This window comes from Passer domesticus, chromosome 3, assembly GCF_036417665.1.
Source record: "Passer domesticus isolate bPasDom1 chromosome 3, bPasDom1.hap1, whole genome shotgun sequence".
Classification (NCBI taxonomy): Eukaryota; Metazoa; Chordata; class Aves; order Passeriformes; family Passeridae; genus Passer; species Passer domesticus.
The window spans coordinates 90,736,690-90,760,045 of NC_087476.1; the positions used below are offsets into that span (position 1 = coordinate 90,736,690).

Here is a 23,356-nt window from a genome sequence, read left to right on the forward strand (position 1 = left end):
TGTTTATGAACCAGGCAAATCACTGAAAGAGCAACTTCAGTTTGTTATCTCTGTAACACTTGCGTTGGTTTCTGTGGCAAAGATGCTCAGGCATTTTGGAGGTCTAATTAGAGGAAAAGAGTAGTTAAAACCTCTGGTTAATGAAAAATAGTATATTCTCTGAGTGCAGTTGGTCATTCACTTTCTATTATGTGTCTCAGTTTGCACTTGAGAAATCTTAAGAAAATCCAAAGCACCAAGCAACTTCCATGCATCATCTCCTGCCAGCTGTACTGTGTTGGAGAGCCAAACTAAGGCTATTCAGTGGCTGTCAAGTTGTGCAATTTATCTGTAGGACAGATACTGAATACTCCACCTCAGTGCCAAATGGTAGCTCCATTTTTTAATGGCTGACAGTTTTTGTTGCATTAATGCACCAAGAGGGAAAAATTAATTTTACTCTATTATTTTTACTTTCCTTGAATCTTTCTTTCTGTAAACTGGGAAGGTTTAAATTGCATGCCTTAGATTTGGAGGAAATGAGGGAAGAGAGAAGGGAAGGATTTTCAGTTGAAGACAATCATGTGGTGATCACAGAGGGAGTTTGACCCTAGAAAATCTGTGTGTTTGCTTTTATAGCAGTTGGTGTCTCCCACTGCTTGGAGGTGGAGAGCAGATCCTGAGGGTCAGCTGGCCAATGTGGGGGCTCTGGGGAGCTGTGCTGGGAAAGTCGTTATGGATCAGCATCACAGATAACTGTGCTTGCTAAACACCTGATTGCCAAGATATGCTTGGTGCTGCATTGCCACTGAGGTGAGCAATGTTTGCTCATTCATTGCTCAACCATAAGCAATGTTTGGTCATTCTGTCTGATCTTTGGTTCTGCTGACACTATCAGATCCTAATTCTATTGTTCAAACATGCAGATGAAGGCAAACTGGGAGGGGACATGACCTAGGTTCTGCTATTGGCTGGTAACAATGATTGCTGTAGCTTTGAGAATGACTCAAACATGAATATTTTGTCTGATATACTGAAAATCCATGGGTTCATGTGAATACCTTCAAAATCCATACTGACTTGGAAGACCTGCAATACATGAATCCATAGCCCCATCTTCTGCCCCAGCTACCACACCAAAACTGCACCAGGACTTCCAGACACCCAGAACCCAGAAGTGGATTGAGTAGGTTGTCAGCCAAACATATTCCACACGAGTCAGGTTGTTTTTGTAGTAGAGTGTAGTATCTTCTGCCTGAGAGAAGAGCTCTTCAGTCTTTCCTCTTGTAAGAGTAAAAAGGCCAAGAGTTGTTGTGGTATTGAGGCAGTACAGTTGTAATGTGAGAGTGGGGTTCTTCCCTCAGAATCAGCAGAACATCTGTCTAAGCTGTGATAATCAGATGTTCATCACTGGTGCTGCTTTCAGGAGACAGAGTGGATGTGGCCTGACCTTATGCCTGACTCAGGCTGAATTGTCAGTGGTAGCAGAGAAATCATCTTTTCACTTATAAGATAAACAGCAAACTTTGTGGAGAAGAAACTGGGAAAGAGTAGATATTATAAAAACAGACGGTTTTATAAAATATTTCTTCACAGTTTAAATATATCAGGGTTTGGGGACTTGTTATTATAATTAAAACAAACAAGGAAACATAACAGGCAGAAAATTATTTGGCTTTCCAATGCATGCTGAGTTGATGGTGGAAAAGGTCCTCAGCCCACAAATCCAGCAGGGAATATAAATGATTGATGGTAACAGCTTAGATCATCCACTTTAAGTGTGATTGACAGATAATGTTCCTGGCAAACATCTGGAATTCAGCAAGCTGGGAAAGAGAAATGCAAAGTACTGACAAACAAACGGCCATCTGCATTTCTCTAGCTTTTTAATCTTTCATCAGAGGTAAGGTGAAATATCTAAAGCCTGGAGTTATGTATAAAAAGAGTTTCTTGGCTCAGGTTCCCTAATACAGCCTTTGGACTTTGCCAACCACCTTTTGACTCAGAAGTATCACCATACCCTTCTTGCTTTCCAACTACAGATGATTTTGATAAAACACCCACTTAGTCTGTCCCCCGTTTTTTTTAAAATTTCTTTTTCCACAGTGGTTGATCTTACTTTGTGGAGAACATGTAGACAAAGGGAGATGGTATGCAATTCCTTATCATGCATAAGAGGCCAATTGTTCTAATGCAGTGCAGGTAATCCTGGGTGGAATTTTAATTCCTTCTTGCTATATAGATTTCTACTGCTCCTTCCCTCCTCATTTTTCTATAAATGCCAAACAAGTTTTTTTTTAGAATCTGACAATCAAATTTAATACTTTTTGTATGCATCATTTAGAAAATGGACTTGACAGAAATAAAGCAACGAGGTGCTTGCATGTGCCTTGCTTTGGAAACTGAAGTACAGTGTAGGATTCATTTTCAGATTGATCATTGGCTGTTAACTTCAAGGAAGTTTTTTAATTAAAGAAAAGAGTACAACTTCTTTTAAAAGCAGGGTCTTCTGTGATCTGACTTTGTCACTCATTTGGTTCAGCAGGCACCCAGCAGACCCAGCTCCTTCCTGTGCTGTTCTTGCCTCTAATGAGAGGTGGCAGGACACTGCAGGGGGGAGATTTTTTCAGAGGGAAGAGTTACAAATAGTGAAGGGAAACTGTGGTTGGTGCCACAAGTGGAGGACAAAGTTGTGTCTTTCTGTGTTATGGGAAAAGCAGAATTAAATTCCAAGCAGAGTAAGATATAACTATCTTCTGTTGTGCCTCGTTTTTGAGGTAGGCACAGCAGCACCATGGTTTTTGTGCTTGGATTGTACTAATTATTCATCACATTACTGTGGGGCAGTAAAATAATGGTTGTCATTTTAAGGTAGGGAAACTTGTCTGGAGATGTTAAACAATACACTTAGAAATGAGTTAGAATTCCTCTCCCTTGTGCTTGGACTACCAGCTCTAACTGTTGCTCATCAGTGATGGCACAATTCAATGCTTGATAGATTCTAGAGCGTTAATTAAAACAGTTGTTTAGCTAATTGCCTGGAAGATTGTGAATAAAAGCATATTTACTCCAAAGGCAAACAATCCATTTTTACCCAGTGAAGCATATCGGTTTTTATCGTGCGTAAAAATTGTTTCATTTCAATTTTGACTATATTGTGTATTTGTCTGAAAGCCTTGTAGATGATCTGTTTCAACTGCATGGAAGCTTTTATTCTTTAGCAATTTTTAATGTAGCTGCTAACAAAAAACATACAAGTAATTGAAAATGTGAAAAATCATTGCTGTTAAAAAAGAAAAGGTGTTTACTGTGCTGGTCTGTGGGACTACCACCATGCTTGGTGATATGAAGCTTTTGTACTATTTCCAGATGTTGGCATTGTCCTTTGCAAGATACTAGAGCTTAAAGAAAGATTATCTTTATGGTGCCTTTGCCTAATTTTTTGAAAAATGTGGTAACAGAACAGATGGTTTCAGTGTATATACACATTAAAATAAAGTCTAAAGTGGTCAGGATCTAAACTGATCCATATGAGGTGGATGGTGTAGATCTTCTGTGGAAGACTGAGAACACATTAGAGTTAATAACAACTTATTTCAATTCAGGGTAGTTCCCCATCAAGCTGATAGCTTTTTCTCAGTAAGTAAAAATGCTTATCATCTAATGGAAGAGATTAGGTAAAGGGTGGAAGTATGGATGAAGGACTGAGATGGGAATTCTGAGTTTGATTTAGAAGTTTTCTTTCTGAGCTCTTTACTCATGATAGTTCTCTTGACTTCATACAGGCTTTCGAAAGTGATGATATATTTAGGGAAGGAATCTAAAAGAACCTGGGTGAAGTCACTAAACTAATACATATTTTGATGCTTTGGATTTAAGAATTGTTATGGGCAAGGTATTCCTTATAAGACAAGGGACCATTCCTATCAAAACTTGATAGATATGAAAATGTTTCCATGTTGGTCTTAAGAGAGATGGGCAGTGATGATACAACACAGCAGAAGTTTGTGAGAAAATCTAATTACAAAACAAGAAAGGTATAGCTTTTCATTAACAAGGTAACAAGTGAATATTCCCTTTTTGTTAGCATTATGTATTGGAAAACGGGGAAAAACGACCATTACTCTTGTAAATGAACTTTGTAACTTTCTCCTACACACTCCCTTTTGTGCCCAACCTGAGTTGGGGTGCAACCAGTGAAATGCTAACAGGGGGCTGCTTTTCAGCTGGATTTTGGTGTACATGCCCTGCATGGTAGTGCCCAGACTGATGCAAATGCCATCCTTGCAGTATTCCACAGCAGGGGTTTCGCTGCTGACCCGAGTTCATAGAGACAGGCACATGGGAAGGGTGGGAGGAAATGGCTGTTTTCTTCCTTCCAGTGAGAAACAGCTGAACTTTCATGCCTTGTCATTGTTAGGTTGGGGATAACTAATTGTACTCTTCTTGGTTTGGACTCTGTTTAGCTGCAGACTGTAGCTGCACTGATGTGTGATACAGGATGATTTTATTGACACAACAGTGGGTAAATGTTAGCCAGATTAAGAAAAATCAACAACACAGATGTAAGAAACAGATCCTTTGTGTGACAGTTACAAGGAGGAAGGGAAAAACCATTTCCTCTTAATTAATTTCTTTGAAAGGGATCAGAAGAGAACATGAACCAAGAATGAACCACTTTTCTTGATTTTTTAAGAGAAACCTATATTGATATTTAAAGGAGACTTGTCACATAGAACACTTTTAAAGTATGATTTATTTTTATGAAGTTTTGCTAGGCTGTTGTAATTAAGAAAAAGATAATGGAAAAAATTATCAATTAAGTATTTCAAAGTTGGCTTTTTTCCCCAACATTTTTTTCCGAGTGCAAAAATAGAAGAAACTTGACTGCATGAATGAGATGTTTGTTTTTTTATATTTTTGATGGAAATAGTGCTGTTAATGAAAGCAATGCTGTTGATTTTCTGTAGGCAAAGGAGACGTTTTTGGTGATGTGTTCTGGAAAGAGTCGACTCTCGCCCAGTCCTGTGCTAATGTAAGGGCTCTGACTTATTGTGATCTTCATGTGATTAAAAGGGATGCCTTGCAGAAAGTGCTGGAGTTCTACACAGCCTTTTCACACTCCTTCTCCAGAAATCTCATTTTGACCTACAACTTGAGAAAAAGGGTAAGTAGCTGTGATTTTAACATACATCATGTAAATTATCTCACCTTTAAGGGCTGCCTGCATGAAAAAACTGAATGGCTTGAGTTCTGGAATTTTTTGTGGACCCCTTTTATGAGATGACTTTTCAGAGCTTGCCTAAGAGACCCTGCTGGCATATAGAGTCAAAAGACGATGAGTATTTATTCCAGTGCTAGCTTCAGAGGGCACTAGACTGTGTGTATGTGAAGGTATTATACATTTCCAGGAAGTAGACAGCATATATGAAAACTGTCATGCACTTGTGATAAACAGTTCCAGCAGGTTGTGTTCCATGCTGGAACATGCACTTGTGATAAACAGTGTTCACTACTTAATGCAACTTCAGTTTATAAAGCAGCTAAAAATATTTTAGAGGTGTTGCCTGAAATCACAAGGAAAATGACAGGGAAGATATAAAATATAATATATGGAACAAAAGTCAAGTAGAGTAGACATGATGGAAAAGTGACATGAACATAACATTCTATCAAGAGTTGCTTCATTTATTATAAATCACATTTTGGAATTACTTTGCTTATCTATAATATTTCCATTTTCTTATCCTTGATTTTTTGGTTCTTTTCATTCTTTGTTGTGTGCCATTTCAAGTTATTTTGTCAAATGCTAGTAATCATAATCTAATAGCCCAGTTTAAATCCTCTGTGTAATCTTCAGTGAACAACCTCTGCAGAAATTTATTAAAACTGAAGTGGGTGTAATTCAGATTATATGATTTTATGATGCAAGGTAGAAGACAATAATATTACATTGAAAAAAATACATTAGAGACCCTGTACTTGCTTTATAAGTGTATTTGAGATCAGCTAAAAAAAATATGTTTGGAGACTTTTTTTAGTAATTTCCAGGTGCCAAGTGAGTCCTAGATAATTAGACATGGAAAAAAAAAAGAGAAATATTTTAATATTTTAAGTCTATTTTGTAAAATTGCACTTCACAACTAGACATTTTAAAGTATTTTTTTTAATATATAGAATTGGCATACTGAAATTAAAGTAGTGTGATGATATTTTTTATCTGCATATGTTATCAGTATAAAAGAATTGGATGAAAGAAGAATGTGTGATCCACACTTTGGTGAAATAAATCAGGACTCTGGTAGAAAATTGATGTGATTAAAAACTGAGAAGCAAATTATTATTTGGGGATTTCCTGCTAAGTAACTTTTTTCAAATGAAGGTACACAGCTGCAAGCATATTAAGAGAGATGTCCTTTTAATAAACTGCTCCTTACCCAGTCTTTGTTAATGTAAGAAATAAAATAAAGAATTTGACATTGCTGTCACCTCAAGAATCAGTATCACTGACTGACATATTTTATAATTAACTCCATGGCTAATGTGGTAAGATGCTCTCAGAATATGTAACTACTTTTTTTCTTTCTTAAAAAAGAAAGAAATAGCAAGCTTTGAGGCTTAGAAGGACCAACTTTTTCAAAACTCATAGTAATGCTACCAGAATTCACATAATTTTGGACCTGATCTGAGCCAAAAGGTCCTGCTTTAGAATCAAATGCCTACTCCAGAAGTGCCACTGGCCCTCCATATTTATTGGCATTGCTTTTCCCAGCTCAGGTTACAAAACATTTTTTAACTGTAGCGTCACAAATTCTGTGCTGTCAATTTTCTACACAAAATGTTCCTAATAAAAATGTACATCTTATGATAGCAATTTCCATCCAGTTATTCAAATAATTGGATTTTAATTGAGTTGCAGTCAGCAGAAAAGTGGCATTGATTGATAATGGAAGTGAGAATTTGATGGTTCTAAGTTAACAGACTGTAACACTATTTTATTAAAAGAAGGCTGATTGCAATCAGAATGCAAATGTTAAATAACGTGAATAATATATGCTCTTAGAAATGTGTGGAAGGTACAATACTTTAGAGATTTGAGGTGATGCATGTTAAAAAGCAACTTTTTAGAATTTATTCTCGTTTAAATATCTGTGATTTTGTTTTTTATAGAAATAGCTCCTCAGCCTGTCGCTTCTAACACTTCTCTGGTCTATTTCTGCAAATGGAATTTTGTAGAATTAAGATGAACTGGTACCTTCTGTTAGTTACATTTGTGATGTATTGCATATCCTTTGGAGTATAAATACCAGAAGTACACTTTTCATTTCAATAAACAGTTCCATCTCTCGCTCCAAAAGTGTTCAACTAGTTGAAATGTAGATACTGTATATTCCTCTTAAATATATTAATACATATTCCAAACACATGAAAAAACAGCTTTGGGTAATTTTTTTCAGAAAGATCTCATATTTTTAGACTTGGTTATTCCTCTAAGGTGTACCCATCTTCAGGGTATATGCATTTAGCTGGTTCTGGTACCAAGTCCCACTATGCAGGGCTAGGTGCTTTGTAGCCCAGTTTCACTCAGCTTAAGTGAACTCTAGCATTGGTCCATTTTTTTCTGCCTATTCACATATTCCTTGGGGGCTGGGTCTCCTCTGGTGATCTCTGGAGGAGCTGGATCTCCCTGTCCTTTGGTGCCAGTGAGGGGATGTTCTCTTGTGGTTGTGTTCACGGTTCCAGGACGAGGGAAGAGATGAATCTGACTCCATATTTGTTAGAAGGCTGATATGATATGATAATGTGATATGCTAAAGCCATACTAAAAGAATAGAAGAAAGGATTTCATCAGAAGGCTAAGAAAGGAATGGGTAATAAAAACCCATAACTCCTCAGAGCCTCAACACAGCTGGACCATGATTGGTCATCAAGTAAAAACAACTCACATGAGACCAGTCAAAGATGCACCTGTTGGTAAACCATCTCCAGACCACATTCCACAGCCATCAGATAGTTATTGTTTACATTTCTTTTCTGAGGCTTCTCAGCTTCTCAGGAGAAAATCCTAGCAAAGGATTTTTCAGAAAATATGACAGTGACATTCCCCCATTGCTGGGACTGGATCCACTGCTGAGGTCTGTGACAGAAATAAGCAGACATGCAGGTACATTGGAAGATACCCAAACTGCTAGTTGGTCTTGACCTTAGCTAAACCCAGAGCTGGATTTAGGCAAAGTAAAAGGCAACATTCCTTGGGCTGTTCTTCCTGCTTGTCTTGAATATGGTTTGAGCTGGGCTGGGAGGGCAGGACCCTTCTGTGTGTGTCCCCTTTATGTCTCCCATAGAATAGGCCTGCAGCTGTAAAATGTTACTGCCTGTGATACCTAAAGATTTTGTGGCCAAGGGAAAAATTTTCCATGGTCTGTGCCTGGCATGTCATTATTGTCACTGTCTGTGCTGTGAAAGCAGTTTCCTTTCACTGACTTTCTCAACAAATGCCAGTGAAATATATCCTCTTTTCTGAAAGTGTCAGCTTGCTGTCAGGTGACTCCCTGAGCAGTTTCCTCAAGTGACTAAAATCCCTCCTGAAGTTATTAGTTGTATAGTTACCTCAGAGTGCAGCTCAGACTTAGGAAACTTTTTCTTTTTCCTAAATGAAAAGAGAAAGCAGACCTTTAATTAACTCCTTCTGCTGCCAGTCACTGAAATTTTCATCTAAGTGGGAACAGGGGGATAATCATGTGCTGCATCTCTCTTTCCACCATCCTAAGAAACTGAAACTGCAGTCTGTGCCTGCAGGTGCTATGTGTTGGACATGAAGACTTTGCAGCTGAAAGGAAGCTGAGAGATGTTTTTCAGAGTAATACTTGCTGTAACAATGTTCTGAAATTAAAGCAGGTTAACTTGGTGTTTCTCTCCGTTTTTGGAGTCGTTGAGGGGAACTGGAGTGTAGACACTGGGGGTACTGTGGGATAGTCAAGTGACAAACTCACCCTCATGAAGGGTATGCATTCAAGATAAAAGAAATGCTGCAAGATGGGAGGGCAGCAGGATTCACAGGCTGGATGGAGAAGGTCGGGTTGTTCCCACCAAATATTTAAACACTTCTGCGTTTCCAAATTGGATGTCATAGCTTCAGACTGGTTGAAGTATAAGAAGAGAAAAGCTTCCTCCATAGCTACCTGTCATTGTCTTTGGCCTGTGGTGGGGTGCAAGTTTGCTGTCTTTAAGAATGGGAAAGGCCTTTGGCAAATGTTCTGGCTTTGGCAGCTGCTTCTTTCCACATGCACGAGCTTTGTGGCCAACTTCCACTGGGTTGTACCACCCTGCATTTGCTCATTTCATTCTGCTGCAGCCATAAATGATGTTACAGCTCAAATGTCTGCTCACACTACATAAAAAGGAGAATTCTTATACATAATTTATTAAGCTGAGATTTCTCTGGTAAGCCATTTGAGCCTGGATAGAGATTAAATGACTAATTCTGAATACTTTGGAGTGTTCATGATAGAAAGCACAGAAGCTGAAATTTGTATCCTGATATAAAAGAAGGAAGGCAGTAGGATCTAGGTATGTTACCAGGATTTTGCTGGAGTGAAAGAAGTGGCAAAGAATGTTCTGCATTTTTGCAAATCAAATGTGATTTAGTGAGTTAGAGCCAAAGCTCCTAGTCAGAACATACTTGAGAGAGCAGTGATTGTGACAGAATAGTCTCCTTGGCAGTGTAAGATTACTTGCTTTTGTACATCTAGAGCTGTGTTTATTCTATGGTGCTCCAGCTGTGCCAGTGGACAGGACTCACAGCATCTCTTTCAAAAAGCAATTTTAAAGTGTAATTGTGCTCTCATCGTCAGCATTAGCTTAATATTTCTTCTTTTGATAGTGTAACCTCTAACTAGAGAGAGAACCTCTCTCAAATCATACATTTCACCTAGGAGTGCCTCAAGCCCCAATTTTAAAGCTTAGGGGGTGTTGGAAGCAATTTGTTTTCAGAGGGAGGGTCCATGGCCTTATATTCTGCCTTTCCACATGACAAGTTTTAAAATTCTTCTTCATGATAGGGGTTCAAAATGGTATCCCAGAATTTTTTCTGGTACACAAAAGCCAAAGTTGCTGGAAGATTTCAACAAAGTTTTGAAGAGAAAGGTTTTAATTTTAGAATATTGTCCCATTTGATGATGGATTTCATAATGGTCAAACTGACAGCCTGCTTCTTTCTCCTGTGTTTGTACTCACCAAAACAATCCCACAAATCCTGTGGGAAGAGGATTTTGCTGTTTGAATGGCATGCATCTTACAGCACTGAAAACCGAGGACGTTGGACATGACTGAGATGTCTGGAAGGGCCTGTGGCTTGTGAATTATGCAAAATTCCCAAGGAGGCAAAGTTGTCAATTTCCAAAAAAACTGTCCAAATGTAAATAAACGGTTAAGCTCTGTGTTTTTTCCCATGCTGCTTTTTAAAAGCTGTTCAGGGAGTCGGATGCTCTTGTATACAGAGTTTCTTTATGGCAATCTAAACAAAATGTATTTTATTTGGTTCACCATTATTAGATTCCATTTTGCATTTTTGCATCTTTTCCCTGGCCTTGGACTTCTTAACTTCTATGTCTAATGGAGAACTGTTTAGCTAGCCCTCAGATTTTTGGTCAAATACACTTTACACTCTGTACTGAAAACACTCTGAGACACTGTGTGTCATAAAGTTTGCACATCTTCTGTGGATGATTTTAGTGCTATATCTGTCACTGAATCGAAGCCTTATGCTCTTGGGAGGATGCACCTTTGGATTTCTTCCTTCCTCTCCTCTGGACTTTGTTGAACCCCTCCAGGTAAAGCATTAACACCCACCCTTAGAGCAGATTTGATGAGCTGCAAGCCTTTAACATTCGTTCACCTACAGTGATTGCTGACATACATAATTGTGTTCAAGCCAAAATAACTCCATTATCTATTTTCCAAAAGTTCCAAAATTCTAAACTTGTTTCTGTTTTATTTAATGCTTATGGTCTGAAGCCCTAGAGAGAGGAAGATCTGGCTACAGATAATTTACATAGTGGGGATGTGTATGTACAGTAGAAAACATAATTAACTAGGATGTATAAGACACTGTGGTGGGTTGACCTTGGCTGGTTACCAGGTGCCCACCAAACCTCTTTATCACTTCCCCCTTCTCAACAGAACAGGGAGAGGAAAATAAGATGAAAAGTTTGTGAGTTGAGATAAGGACATGGAGATCACTTACAAATCGCCATCATGGGCAAAACAAACTTGACTGAAGGAAATTAATTTAATTCATTACCAATTAATCAGAGTGGGATAACAAGGGATAAGAAAAAAATCTAAAAAACACTTTCTGCCCATTCCTTCCCTTCTTCTTGGGCACAAATTCACTCCCAAGTCTTCTATCTCCTTTCCCTGAGCAGTACAGAGAGTGGAGGATGGGGGTTGTGGTCTGTTCATAATGTTTGTTTTCTGCCATTCCTTTCTCTTTGCACTCTTCCCCTGCTCCAGCATGAGGTCCCTCATGGGTGTCACCCTCATGGGTGACAGTCCCTCACAAACCTGTCCAATGTGTGTCCTTCCCACAGGCAGCAGTTCTTCAGGAAGTGCCCCAGTGCAGGTCCCTTCCACAGGGGGCAGTCCTTCAGGAGCAGACTCCAGCATGCATCCTCTGGGGAGCCACAGGTCCTGGCCAGAGGACCTGCTCCTTCATGGGCCCCCTCAGTGGCCTGCAGGTGGATGTCTGCTCCACCGTGGGCTTGCATGAGCCAGAGGGGAAAATCTGAAGCTCCACAGTCTCCACCATGGTCGTCACCATGGGTTGCAGGAAAATCTCTGCTCCAGCCCCTGGATTTCCTCCTCCCTTTCCTCCTTCTCTGACCGCGGTGTCTGCAGAGTTTCTGTCACATGTTCTCACTTCTCTCTCCCAGCTGCTGTAGTGCAGGGTTTTTTACTCCTTCCTAACTGTGTTACCACAGAGGTGCTACTGCCATTGCCGAGCTCTCGCCCACGCTCGGTCTTGCCTTGGAGCAAACCACAACTTGCTGTGTCCTACATGGGGACAAGTTCTGGTGCCTTCTCACAGAAGCCACCTCTGCAGCCTGTCTGCTATCAAACCCTTGCCACATAAACCCAAACTGGACAACAAAACTGTTCTGTTGCTGTTACTCACTACATGCTATGTTGTCATGTAAATTTTACCTGTGACTTAGATAAAGCTCTGTGGGTAAGTAGCAAAATGCTTCTTTAGAATACTCTTAAATGACTAATCCCTTCTAAACTGATTTAATGAATTCATCACATGTTTGAGATGCCTTCTGCTACTATGAATAATGAGTAATTTTCATACATTTAGGTGCTGTAGTATAAAGTCTGCACAGTTGTTATAAAGAAGTAGCTTAGTATGCTATGCAAAGCAAGCTGTGGATTTCTTTACAAAATATTGAGTTACTGAAGTTCTGATAGGCCATTCACTAGCAAATCCCATTAAAAGTAATGCAGTCATCAACAGATATTAATAGTCATCAATAAAATTGATGGAAGAGCTGGTATGGGTGAAATTTAAATTCCAAATCACCTTAAAATGGAAGAATATGATTCTTTTATGAAGCTGATGCTAAAACCATAACTGCCTTGAACTATCTTCAGTAAAGAAAATATTTCCTATTCTGTGCTACTGTAGATTTATAGGTTTTCCCGTGGTGGTCACTAAATTCTTAACTGTCATTTCCATTCTGATCACTGAACTAGGAATTAAATTTGTGCTGACTAAATTTGTAAATCCAGAATTTTGGCTATTTCATGATGTGTTTTCTAAGTATGGAAAATGATGTCAATGTTATGTCAATAAAGACATTCCAATTCTATGTCAGTACTTGGAAGAAAAGTGCAGTAAACAGAGCGAGTTCTGGTCAACCAGAAATTGGGGTTAAGCACTTCATTCATCAGTCCAGAAACTGAATTGATGCTTTGCTTGTTTTTATCATGTTTTGAGGAGACCTGCTTGAATTGTTTTTGAAAGGTTTTTTTTTTTCTCTCAGTGACCCATAAAATACTCAGTCTTAAATATAAACTAAAAAATTCTGACTTTTTTTGAAATCTGTAGAGTGTTCATAAAGTCTTTCTATGTATGGAAAAGCTGTTTCGAGTAGATGAAAAATGCCTTTAACGAGGTTGATGGTGAATTAAAATAAAATTTGTTTTCGTACTTTTTAATCCTTAAAAAAGACACATTTGGGTTTTGTGAAGCTATTTTCAGATGAGTAATAGAAAGTTGACATTAAAAAAAGGTTTTGTCTCATTTAAACATGAGACACACACCCACACCAACTTGTTTATCCCAACAGAAGAAAATGCATTACTTTGATTTTTACCCTCCTCCACCCACATGGACTAAAGCGTAGAAATAATTTTAATACAGAGAAAGGTTACTCAGAGTGAATGAGGATTCCCCAGAATAGCTCCCCCAAGCCTTTTTAAAATAGAAAATGCATTTCCTAGGAACTGAGGAAGTTCTAAATGTTGGCCAACCACCAGAGACAGAACACAATAATCCAAAAGAGCATAGCTGCTCTTACACAGTTTGGGAATCTGGTCTTCCTTGTGAAAACAGTGAAAGGAAGGATTAATCCCAAATTTAAACTCATGTCTTTTCTCACTAATGTGTTGATTTAGAGAAATGGAAGTGCAATCTGTGGAGTCTGTCTGCGTGGTGTGTTCGGTATGCACGTGGCACTCCACCACCTGCTCACAGTCAAGTTTAATGAGGTCCTTTAGTCCAATCCTCCACCAAGCTTGCAAAGAGGGGACATTCCAGGGGAATTCAAAGAATTCCTACCCTTTCTCTAAAGCAGTCATCTGCTTATCATGACTGAATGGGGAGAGTTTGAAAATTTTTCTGTATTTCCAATTTAAAAAATAAGGTACGGGGTTTTTTTTGGTGCCTGCCATCTCTGTCTCTCTGTGTGTGAGCATATATATATATATGTATGTACAGTGACTGACTTACTGCTGAAACTCCCGAGTAATTTCAGTGTCACACACTCTTTCTAATATATTCATGCTGCTGCCCAGGCTTTTTTGCCTATATGTGCCACATTCTATCATGTATTATAATTATATTAATGTCACGGTAACCTCTGTGGCCTGGTGGTTTTATATTTTGGTATAACCTGGTGCTTCACTGTGAAGTACTACTGACCAAGCAAAAGATAGAGTAGTGACTTGATACCCTCCTGTATTATTTTTTTCTAAAAATGATCTTTCTGGTCTGGGAAGCAGCTGGGTCCAGGACAAACTTATTAAAAGGAAATGATTTCCTGGCATAACAGCTTTGACCTTCTGGTCTCCTCAAGGGTCACTAAGAGCTGAACTCATATGACTGCAGATCCAAACACAACCTGTTCAAGGTACTCCATGAAGGAGAAAAAATACAGATAACTGCGATATGAAAGCTGAGTTACATTGGCCAATCTACATCCTTGAGCCATCAAACTTTATGATCTAAGCGATCCAATTGATCCTTTTTTGGCACTGCAATGAAAGCTGAAATAACGGATCCCTATGGGAAAACAAACAAAAAAAAAAGGAAAGAAAACTAAGTTCTGGACGTTGAAGCTAGTGTTGTCTAGAGACTTTGTGATCCTGGCTCCAGACCAAACACTTCCTCCAGGTCCTCTGTTTTCTTGCTGAAATGTTGAGACTTTTATTGTTACTGTGAGCTCTTGGACAGCAAGACAAAGGAGGTCCTTCCCCTCTCTGTGTGTCTCAGCCAGGTCTCCACAGTTCCTCTGAGGGCTCTACTTGCTATGCCACATGATGGCCATAAAAGAAGTAGTTCACCTTAAATGCAACAAATCCTGTTAAGATTTTGTGTGAACCAAAGCAGTTTCCCAGCTTGATTTGGGAAAAGATAAACAGTAAACACTGAGAGGTCAAACTAACCCGTATGTGTAGACAGCTGATGTTTTCCCTGTATCCATTCTTGAGAATCAGCCTTTTAGCTGCCTCTGGATGAGCATCTTGCTGGGGGAGAACAGCCAGGAGCGTGCCACATTCCTCAGCCTCAGGACTGCCGGAGAAATCACACAGGTACCAGGGTGTCTGATGTCAGCCTGCTCTGGTGCTGATGGCAGCCTGCCCTACAGGCTGCTGCCCATTCCAGCCTGGCTTTGGAGTGTTTGATTGCTGCATCTGAAGTGGGGAACGACAAGGCGTGGCCTTGGGAGAGTTTCTGAATTTGAAATCCACTATGCTTTGCCATCATGGGAATGGGCCAATGGCAAACAAAACTTGATAGGGCACCTTGCCACTCATCTGCTGTAATTGTAACTACCAGCTATTGCTTCAGCTAAAGTCAAGTGTTAAGGAGTGTGTTGGGCTGTGCCCCAGTATAAGAACTTTAAGAAATACATTGAGAGTAGGATCACAAATCATCCCCTCCTATTTGGTATTAATTTTGCAGCCAGCAACTGGGTTTTTGTTCAAACTGTGTATGATTCCTTCCTCGAAAGAAAGTTCACTTTGTTATGTGCTATGTCAAACATCTGTTTGAATTCAGATTTTCAAACAGAAATGTGACACTGATATAGAATGTAGAATCCCTATGCAAGTGAATGTACTAAGCGGTTTTTTGAGTAATTTTTTCTAAATTAGCAGACTGCAGAGGAGTCTTAGCTCCACTTGAAAATATTAGTATTCTCCCTCTTTTAGTGCCTTTTTTTTTGTTGCTCCCATTAATTTTCTCTTTTGCTTTTTACATTACAAAATGGGACGGGAACTTCAGCATCTTCTGTTTATATATTTGTATATATAAAAATATAAGGACACACACAAATATATGTATATATATACAGTGGGATGCTACTCTGAGTATACTTAGTGTGCCAAAATGCTGTCCTTATAGGACTTGGAATGGGAATTTCACTATCCACAAACAGCCATGCAGTTGGACATAAAGAGATCATAATTAACCACAGGTCCAAACCCATTATCTCTCTATGCAGCTGTGAGACTGCATAATGTTTTCAACAGATTTTTATCAGGAGCTAAGTCTGGTAAATCCATTTTTAATTAGTACAGCATTATGAATGTGAAAACCCAATACCTAATTAAAGAAGTGTTTGGACTTTTAATACTACTATATACCTTTGTAGTTGTTTTGTTGACATCTCCTGGGGTCTTTTCCAAACACAGAAAGCAAACACTTTACACATGCACTTTTCCAAATCTTTGTGACTTGGTAAACCACATCTACATTTTCCCAGCATTCCTCAACCTGGCTTTGCCTTGCAATTCATCTAAACATATTGTTCCTCTGTCTTAAAATTTCAGAGGATGTGCTTCCACCATTCTGACATGCTTCATGGTTGGTCATTTCTCTCATATGCTCTGAAATAAATATACTACACAACAAAATTTTTTCATTATTCATTTGCACAGCTGATGTCAGAGAATGTGAGAAAATTTCAGCCACAATAATTTTGTAATATGTCAGATGATTTACTTTTGTAAGCATTGTCTTTGTGTGAAAATACAGAATTATGTTCCCCTTTTGGAACCTTTGTTTTTACTTTCTTAAAAAAAACCCCAAAACAACCCAAACCCAAACAAAATACTTTAAAAGGATCTAATGTTATACCCAGGTTGACTGGCATAGATACATCTGTGTCTCCTCTCTTCAAGGTTGATGCCTGGATTTAGTATAAAATTTAAATGTCATGTAAATTCCAGCATTCTTTGTAGTGCTGCAGAAGTGAGGCACATTGCAGTCAACCTCTAAGCAGGGAGACGTGCAATTTGTTGTTTTTCAAGGTTTTGCTGTTACTTCACAGTAACTGCAAAGATGTTATTTATGGCCAGTTATTATCTTGATTAATGAAAACAAAATTGCTGTTGATTTCCATCACATACTTGATCAGATGTTGGCTAGAGTGGAAATATGAGGATGCTGTAACCTTTGGTCATGCTAAGATGCAAAGCAATAACAGAGGAAGAAATAATGTTAGCTCTGACAAATGGATATTGGTTTTGCCATTAGAAATTTGGTGTAGTCCAGAAATATTAACCTTTGGTTTTCCTTGTCTGCATTTTTCAAATTGCTCAAGCAGCAAGTCTTGTAGGAGTAAAAGTTTCAGTGGCTTACATGTTCTCAGTAATTATCCTGTATTCTTTCTGAAAGAGGAGATTCACATTTAGTCCAAAGACAAATTCATGGGAGTGAATGGAAGAAGAAATAGTGAAAAGCTTTTATTTGGAATGTCATTTGGGATCAGTTATATCCTGTAACATAAAAGCATTACAGTGGTCTTTTTCAGCAACCTTGAAAATGGTAATTTGTGTTTGACAGTCAAAATAGTTCATAAATGACCTTCAGCATTCATACTCAAACCATTCTGTAACACAGATGCAGCCATGAAGGGAGTCTGGAACACTTGTGGCTTCTGGTTTGTAATATATTCCCTAAATTGATAAAAGTTTGCCTAAATTTGTAATTGCTCCGTCATTTATGTAGCATATTTGTTAGTGATGTGAAGGCATAACTTCAAAAATACTGAGGGTGTGTTTCTTGGTATGCTCTCTGAGAATCTTGTTAAATATTGCATATTGCTTGTTTCATCACATTTTTCAATCAGTAAGATTTTCCAAAGCCCATTATGCTCTTCAGAGAACTGTTCAGAAAAATCACACTTTGCAGAATTATAAGGCCCCTTCCAAATTAGCTTTAATAATATTTTCATTTTATTACATGTTGGAATTCCTTTACTGGACATTTCAAGGTATGCAGATGGAGTACTTCATCCAGAGGGCTCATATGGGGCTGTATTTATTTATTTATTTTTTATAAGATACTGAATGATTTATTGTCCTTATGTGAGGGGAAACAAATGTAGAGAATTAAGTGGCTTTCTGTCTTGTACAATGATCCTAAATGACAAGGAGTAATGGAACCAGGATTTTCTAGTCATATGTTCTACTCTGTGTAGAAGATCTTTGAAGGTCTGCAGCACGTGGCATAGGATGTTGAATTATGCTTTGTATAGTGGAAGAGCAGACTCTAGTTTTGTGCTGCAGTCTTGCAAAGGGCCTTGTGTCTGCTTTGAAACAAAACCCAGCCTGTAAGTATTTAATAGTACATACAAGTGTGCTAAAGAAAGCAGCTGAATGAGCAAAAACAAGGACAGGGCTGTCAGGAGAGGCCAGAAAAATGGTGCTTGAAACACAGGCTTAGCCTTTTTCCCCTTGTTGAATGCTGCATGTACCAAGAGAGCCTCTCAGTAGAAAAGCTAGTTAAACAGAGAAAGAGGCAGGAGATGAGTGGAGCATCTGGTATCTCTCCATGGAGGTGGGTGAAAAAAAATCCAGATGAATGGAGCAGCTGATGCTCTGTGATCCACAAAGCTATAGGACAGCAGTTGGTGACTGGGGAGAGAAACAGCTCAGTGTTTCAGAGTTTTACTACACCAGGTGGACACAATAAAAAAAATAAAGAGCAACCTCAAATTATCTCACCAACTTTTCCCCTATCTGGCCCCCAAAGAAACCCATCAGGCTGCACCACTTGACAGCCTGTCTGACAACAGAAGCTGCAATACAGCAACATCTACACTCTCATGATCCCCAAGGAATATTATTAAAGCAACCAGCAGAAGATGAGGAAGTCTGGTGACGTTACTGCACTTGAGGTCCTTTTTCAGCTGTCTGTATCCAAATTGCTCTAATACCCAAGACTTAACCTGCCTTCTGGAAAGTCTGACATGAGACCACGGTGGTACCCACTGCTTTGTGTCTTTTGGCTATCATAACACATCCTGAAGCCAGGGCCCAATATAGAATCACAGAATAGTGAGAGGGACCCTTAGAGGTTTAGATTGTAGTGAGCAGGGATCTCTTCAACTACATCAGTTGTCCAGAGTCCCATGCAATTAACCTTTGATGTTTTCAGCAATGGGGCATCTACCACCTCACTGGGCAACCTGGTGAGGTGGTAGATGGTCCCATGATTTACCAAAATTTCTTGTAAAAAGTGCTGCTTCAAAAGCTGTGTGGTGTGGGTATGAGGCCCATGTCTCCCACTAGACAGGTTGTGCTGCTGGGTCTCTGCCACAGTGGTCATCTAAAGCAATCTTAATTGGTATTTCCACGTGGTACCCAAATGGTGCATGATTGATCCTGGTGTTCCTGCTCCTCCTGTGTGAACATGAGCAACAAAGCTGCTTTAAGGACCAGAATAGATGTAACACTTGCATCCTGCAGCCCTCCCAGTTTAGAGAAACAGCATGTGATGGAGCTGCTGCTCTGTGGTTGCTGGGTGAGTGCCAGCTGTGGGTTGCTGAGACTCCCCAGACTCACTTAGCAACTGTGGGATATGAGACTGGCTTGTCACACCATGCACACTGCCCACCCCTGCCTGAGCACAATGCCAGGTCATGTTTTCCTTTGAGATTTACTCTGTATGAGTGATTTGCTGTGCTCTGCCCACCAGCAGCTGGGCCGCACACCTTCTGAGCAGCCTTTGAAGGTGACCTGGGCCAGCTGTATCCCTTCAGACAGGTGGGACATCTCAGGCTGCATGAGCCATGTCATATTCTGAGTTGTGGGACCACCTTCTCAGGGGACAGTGCTGGAACCAAGAGCCTGAGAAAGCAGGGAGAAGGTGGTTCTGCTCCACATGAGCAAACAGGTCTGCTGGAACAAGCAGCTAGAGATCAGTGGTGGTTGGATTTCACGTAACAGTCCTCCAGATGAGCCTGGGGAGTCAGGTAAGGAAGGCTGACCTCTCAGAGGATTTCTCCTGACCTCTCTCTCTATTTCCCTCACCTTGCCTGAAGAGATGCTGGCAGGTAGCAGAGCTATGCAGGATCCCTTCCATGCGACTGCTTTGTGTTGGGGGGGTGGTGTGGACAACCAATCTATTAACAGACTAGATTGCCTTAGCTGCCAAGGGGTGGTGGGGTCTGTGGCAGTGGGTCCCTCTCAGGGATGCAGTGAAGACCAGGTAGAGCCTGCTGGACACACCGGGCTGGGCAGCAGCAGAGAAGACAACATTCCTGCTCCAACCATACATATGTGGCATATGCAGATCACAAACACTCTGAAAGGGCAGCCTGACAGTGAATATTGGTAATCTTACCATAGAAGCATCAAAGTTTGTTGATCTGGAAGAAAATAAGATTTTTACAAATGATTACTGTTCTTTTGACCTATTGGGAGGTTTCTAGCACAAACTGTTCAAAACAAAACCTCTTGATTTGAAACCTAGCACAGTTCAGTGGAGGGTATTTCATGGATTATGGAGCTGTGTAGTAAAAAAACAGATAGGAGTACTTCTTATGTCTGGGAGCCTCCTCAAATGGATCTGACACCTGTGGTGTCAGAAATTCCTGGTCCTTCTTTAACCAGAGGTTTCTAGTCTATTTATTTTGTAAATGCTGAATATATATTCTGCATGTTCAGTAAGGCAAGACTGAGCAGACAGGAGTAGGGTGTGAAGATGCAACAGTAATAATGATAAACTAAACAAATTACCTTTATAAGGTAAAGAAAGCTAATGTTAGTCATTATTTGACTGTTGCTGGATCCATGACTTTAGTTCCCACGTGCTTATCTTAGGACATACTAATCATGATTGCATTAGGAAGCTTCCCATTTTATTTTTTGTTTAGGGTATTGATATGGCAACTTGCATTAAATGCAGAAAAAGAGTAACACTTTAATAGCATAATATTAATTGTTTAAGATTGTTTTGCAACATAAATATTCTTTGTTCCCCATTAAAAAGCTTCAATTGCCTTTAGACATCCTAAGTGATTTAGAGAAACAGACAAATGATTTAATTTTGATTTTGTTTTATACTCCAATGAAACAAACAACAGATTTGGAACAAGCTGCTTGCTAGACATTGGAAATTAAACTGCTCTTTTTATTGGGCACTGGTAAAGCGTCTCTGCTTTTCCTGATGGCAGACAAGCATGAAATACATTGACTCATGCTTGTTAGGGTGCCATCAAGCTCCTTTTATTTCCTTGATTATGATTCTAGTGCTGCCACCCAGGCAGGAGCTCCCATTTGATTTCCCTTGAAACCTGTGCTTTCCAGAGAACATCTCCCCTCTACAACCTGGCCTGAGTTACATTGTGAGGGACTGAGTTACAGGGCTCTACAAAGCTTGTAATTTAAAGCTGGTAACTGAATGCAGAACAGCAAAGCTTTTTCTTACCCCTTTAGGGGTGTGCATGCGTGCAGCATTAGGTGAGCCTGGAGCAGGGGCTTTGGAAAACAGCAATAGCCTAATTTTAGCTGATAAACCTGTTTTGATAAGGCCATTGTTGAAAGCAAGGTTTTGATGACTGAGTGTGATACTGTGAAGAACTCTTGTCCAGGTCATTCTTGGATCTTTGTAGATCTCAGAGCTGGAAGCCAGCAGTGGGCAGCTTTTTGCAGAAGGGTGGGAGCTTCGGGTGAGCGAAGCACTCACTCAAGTGCCTGAAGCGATCCTGAGTGCTCCTTATCTGGTTTGCTTAATGCAATCCAAGATTAAACGTTTAAAGGCAGGTTTCTTGCTTGCATGACACTTTTTCAGGCTCTAAAAGTGCTATAAATAACCTGTTTTCACCTGATTAGTTTCAGTTCTTGTACCACTAAAATATTTGCTTTTTTTTTTTTCTTCTTTTTCTAGTTCTGTCCAGGTTTATGAAGGCTCTCACTGCCTTTATCACTGTGTTATCCCAGTGTCTTTTGGTGAAGCACAAAGCAAACCCACTAACATCTGAACATCTGCATTATGTTTATTAGTTTATTCTTTCTCATCTCTTTTCCTTGGAGAAGTAAATGTATATTCGGTATCCTGGCTTACCTTGGTCAGGATTTTTAGTATGTGTATGTTAAAGAAGGTGGAACCTGTGCACCAAGAACAGCAAATGGTAATAGCTTCTTAAAAGCAAGGTGAAGTAATTACACATAATTACATTTTCTTGATGAGGTGCATCTTGTGGGCAGTATGGCTATTTTCCCTAGGAGTGAAGGGCTAAAGGGTTGTTTACTGGAATTACTTTTGTCTTTTAAAAGACTATATTTCCTCTCTTAAGTGTTTCAAGAGTGTTACAAATATGACTGTGTAAAGATCAGCAGACACTATGGCAATCCAATTCCAATGGATTTCCTTTTTTTTTTTTTTGTTTTAAGAAAAACATACAATAAAAAAAAATCAATCTTGATGTTTCATAGGGCATTTTATTTGGTATTTCTCTTGATTGTACAAAATTTGAATGGCTCTGTTAAATCTAACTTATGTTCTTCATATCAGTGCTACTGAAGAAAAATGTGTCTGTCCTCACATGAGAATATTAATTATTGGATGGTCTCTTCAACTACTGGTGAGAAAAGAAAACTGTTGCTTGTTTCAAAATTGCACAGGGTTTGAAGGTCCAGTTGCCACAGTTGATGTATTTTGGTAATGAACTGAGAGCACTGCCTAAATCTCTGGGGCTTTTTTAACTGATGTTCTTGCAGCTTCTGTCTTTTTTGCTCTGACTCACATCTTGGATGCTGTATTGTGTAACCTGCCAGCCAATTGCTGGTATGAAAAATTTAGCTGCAGGGATTATTATTAAGTATGTCTAATAATTTTCATATTTTAGTGATCTATTTTTGGATCATTATGCAACCCACTACTCAGTGGGACTAGGCAGAAAGGGTAGGGCAGGACTGGATGGTGATAGACAGAAACCCCTTGGTGTGCTCAGCCAGGCAGTGGGGGTCCTCTGGGCACAGGTGCTCTGTTTAAAGCTGCCTTGCTTTGTAGCAAGTTGTCAGAGCCTCCCCCCAAAAGCAAAGCCATTTCCTCCCACTGAAATCTCTGGTCCCTGGGGGCAGTGGCTGCCAGCAGCTGCTCTTTGGCTGTTGGTAGGACCCTTCTGCTATCAGGTAGGCAGGACCCTAAACATACACCAAATGTATTTACGTTTTTGTGTGTAGTGGGGAAGGATTTAAGTGCGATCCAAAACAGTGTCAATACATGCTGGAAACTGCATAGTAAATCACCATATGTTCCAGAGGAAATGCCAAACAAAGTCATGATTGCTTTATATGTGCACAGCTGACTGGCAAGCATTAAGGCAGACTCATGATGGGGAATGCTATCATATGCTTTTCTTCTCTGTGCTATATCAGAGCATGATTAGAGCCCATCTGCTTCCCTCGGTGCTGGGAAAGGGTAGGAAAACACTCAGCCTGAAGTTTTGCTGCTGGAGCATTCACACCAGGACAAAAGCTAAACCCAATGAGCTCTCCTAGATATGTTTGTTCTCAATTTCCTTTGAAGTAGAAAATTTGTAAAAATTATTTAAAATTCTCTTGCTTCTGCAAATCTATGGCT

At 39.6% G+C, this 23,356-nt stretch overlaps 1 protein-coding gene across 4 annotated transcripts in view; it reads left to right on the forward strand.

The window, feature by feature from the left end:
* Positions 1-23,356, forward strand: part of KCNH1 (potassium voltage-gated channel subfamily H member 1) — a 175,195-nt gene that overhangs the window by 94,741 nt on the left and 57,098 nt on the right. For all 4 annotated transcript variants that reach the window (XR_010359182.1, XM_064414325.1, XM_064414327.1 and 1 more), the window contains one exon: positions 4,950-5,146. Coding sequence is in view for 3 of the 4 variants with exons in the window: in XM_064414325.1 (XP_064270395.1) it covers positions 4,950-5,146 (197 nt within the window). In the remaining variant the exon portion in view is untranslated. The remainder of the gene's footprint in view (positions 1-4,949; positions 5,147-23,356) is intronic.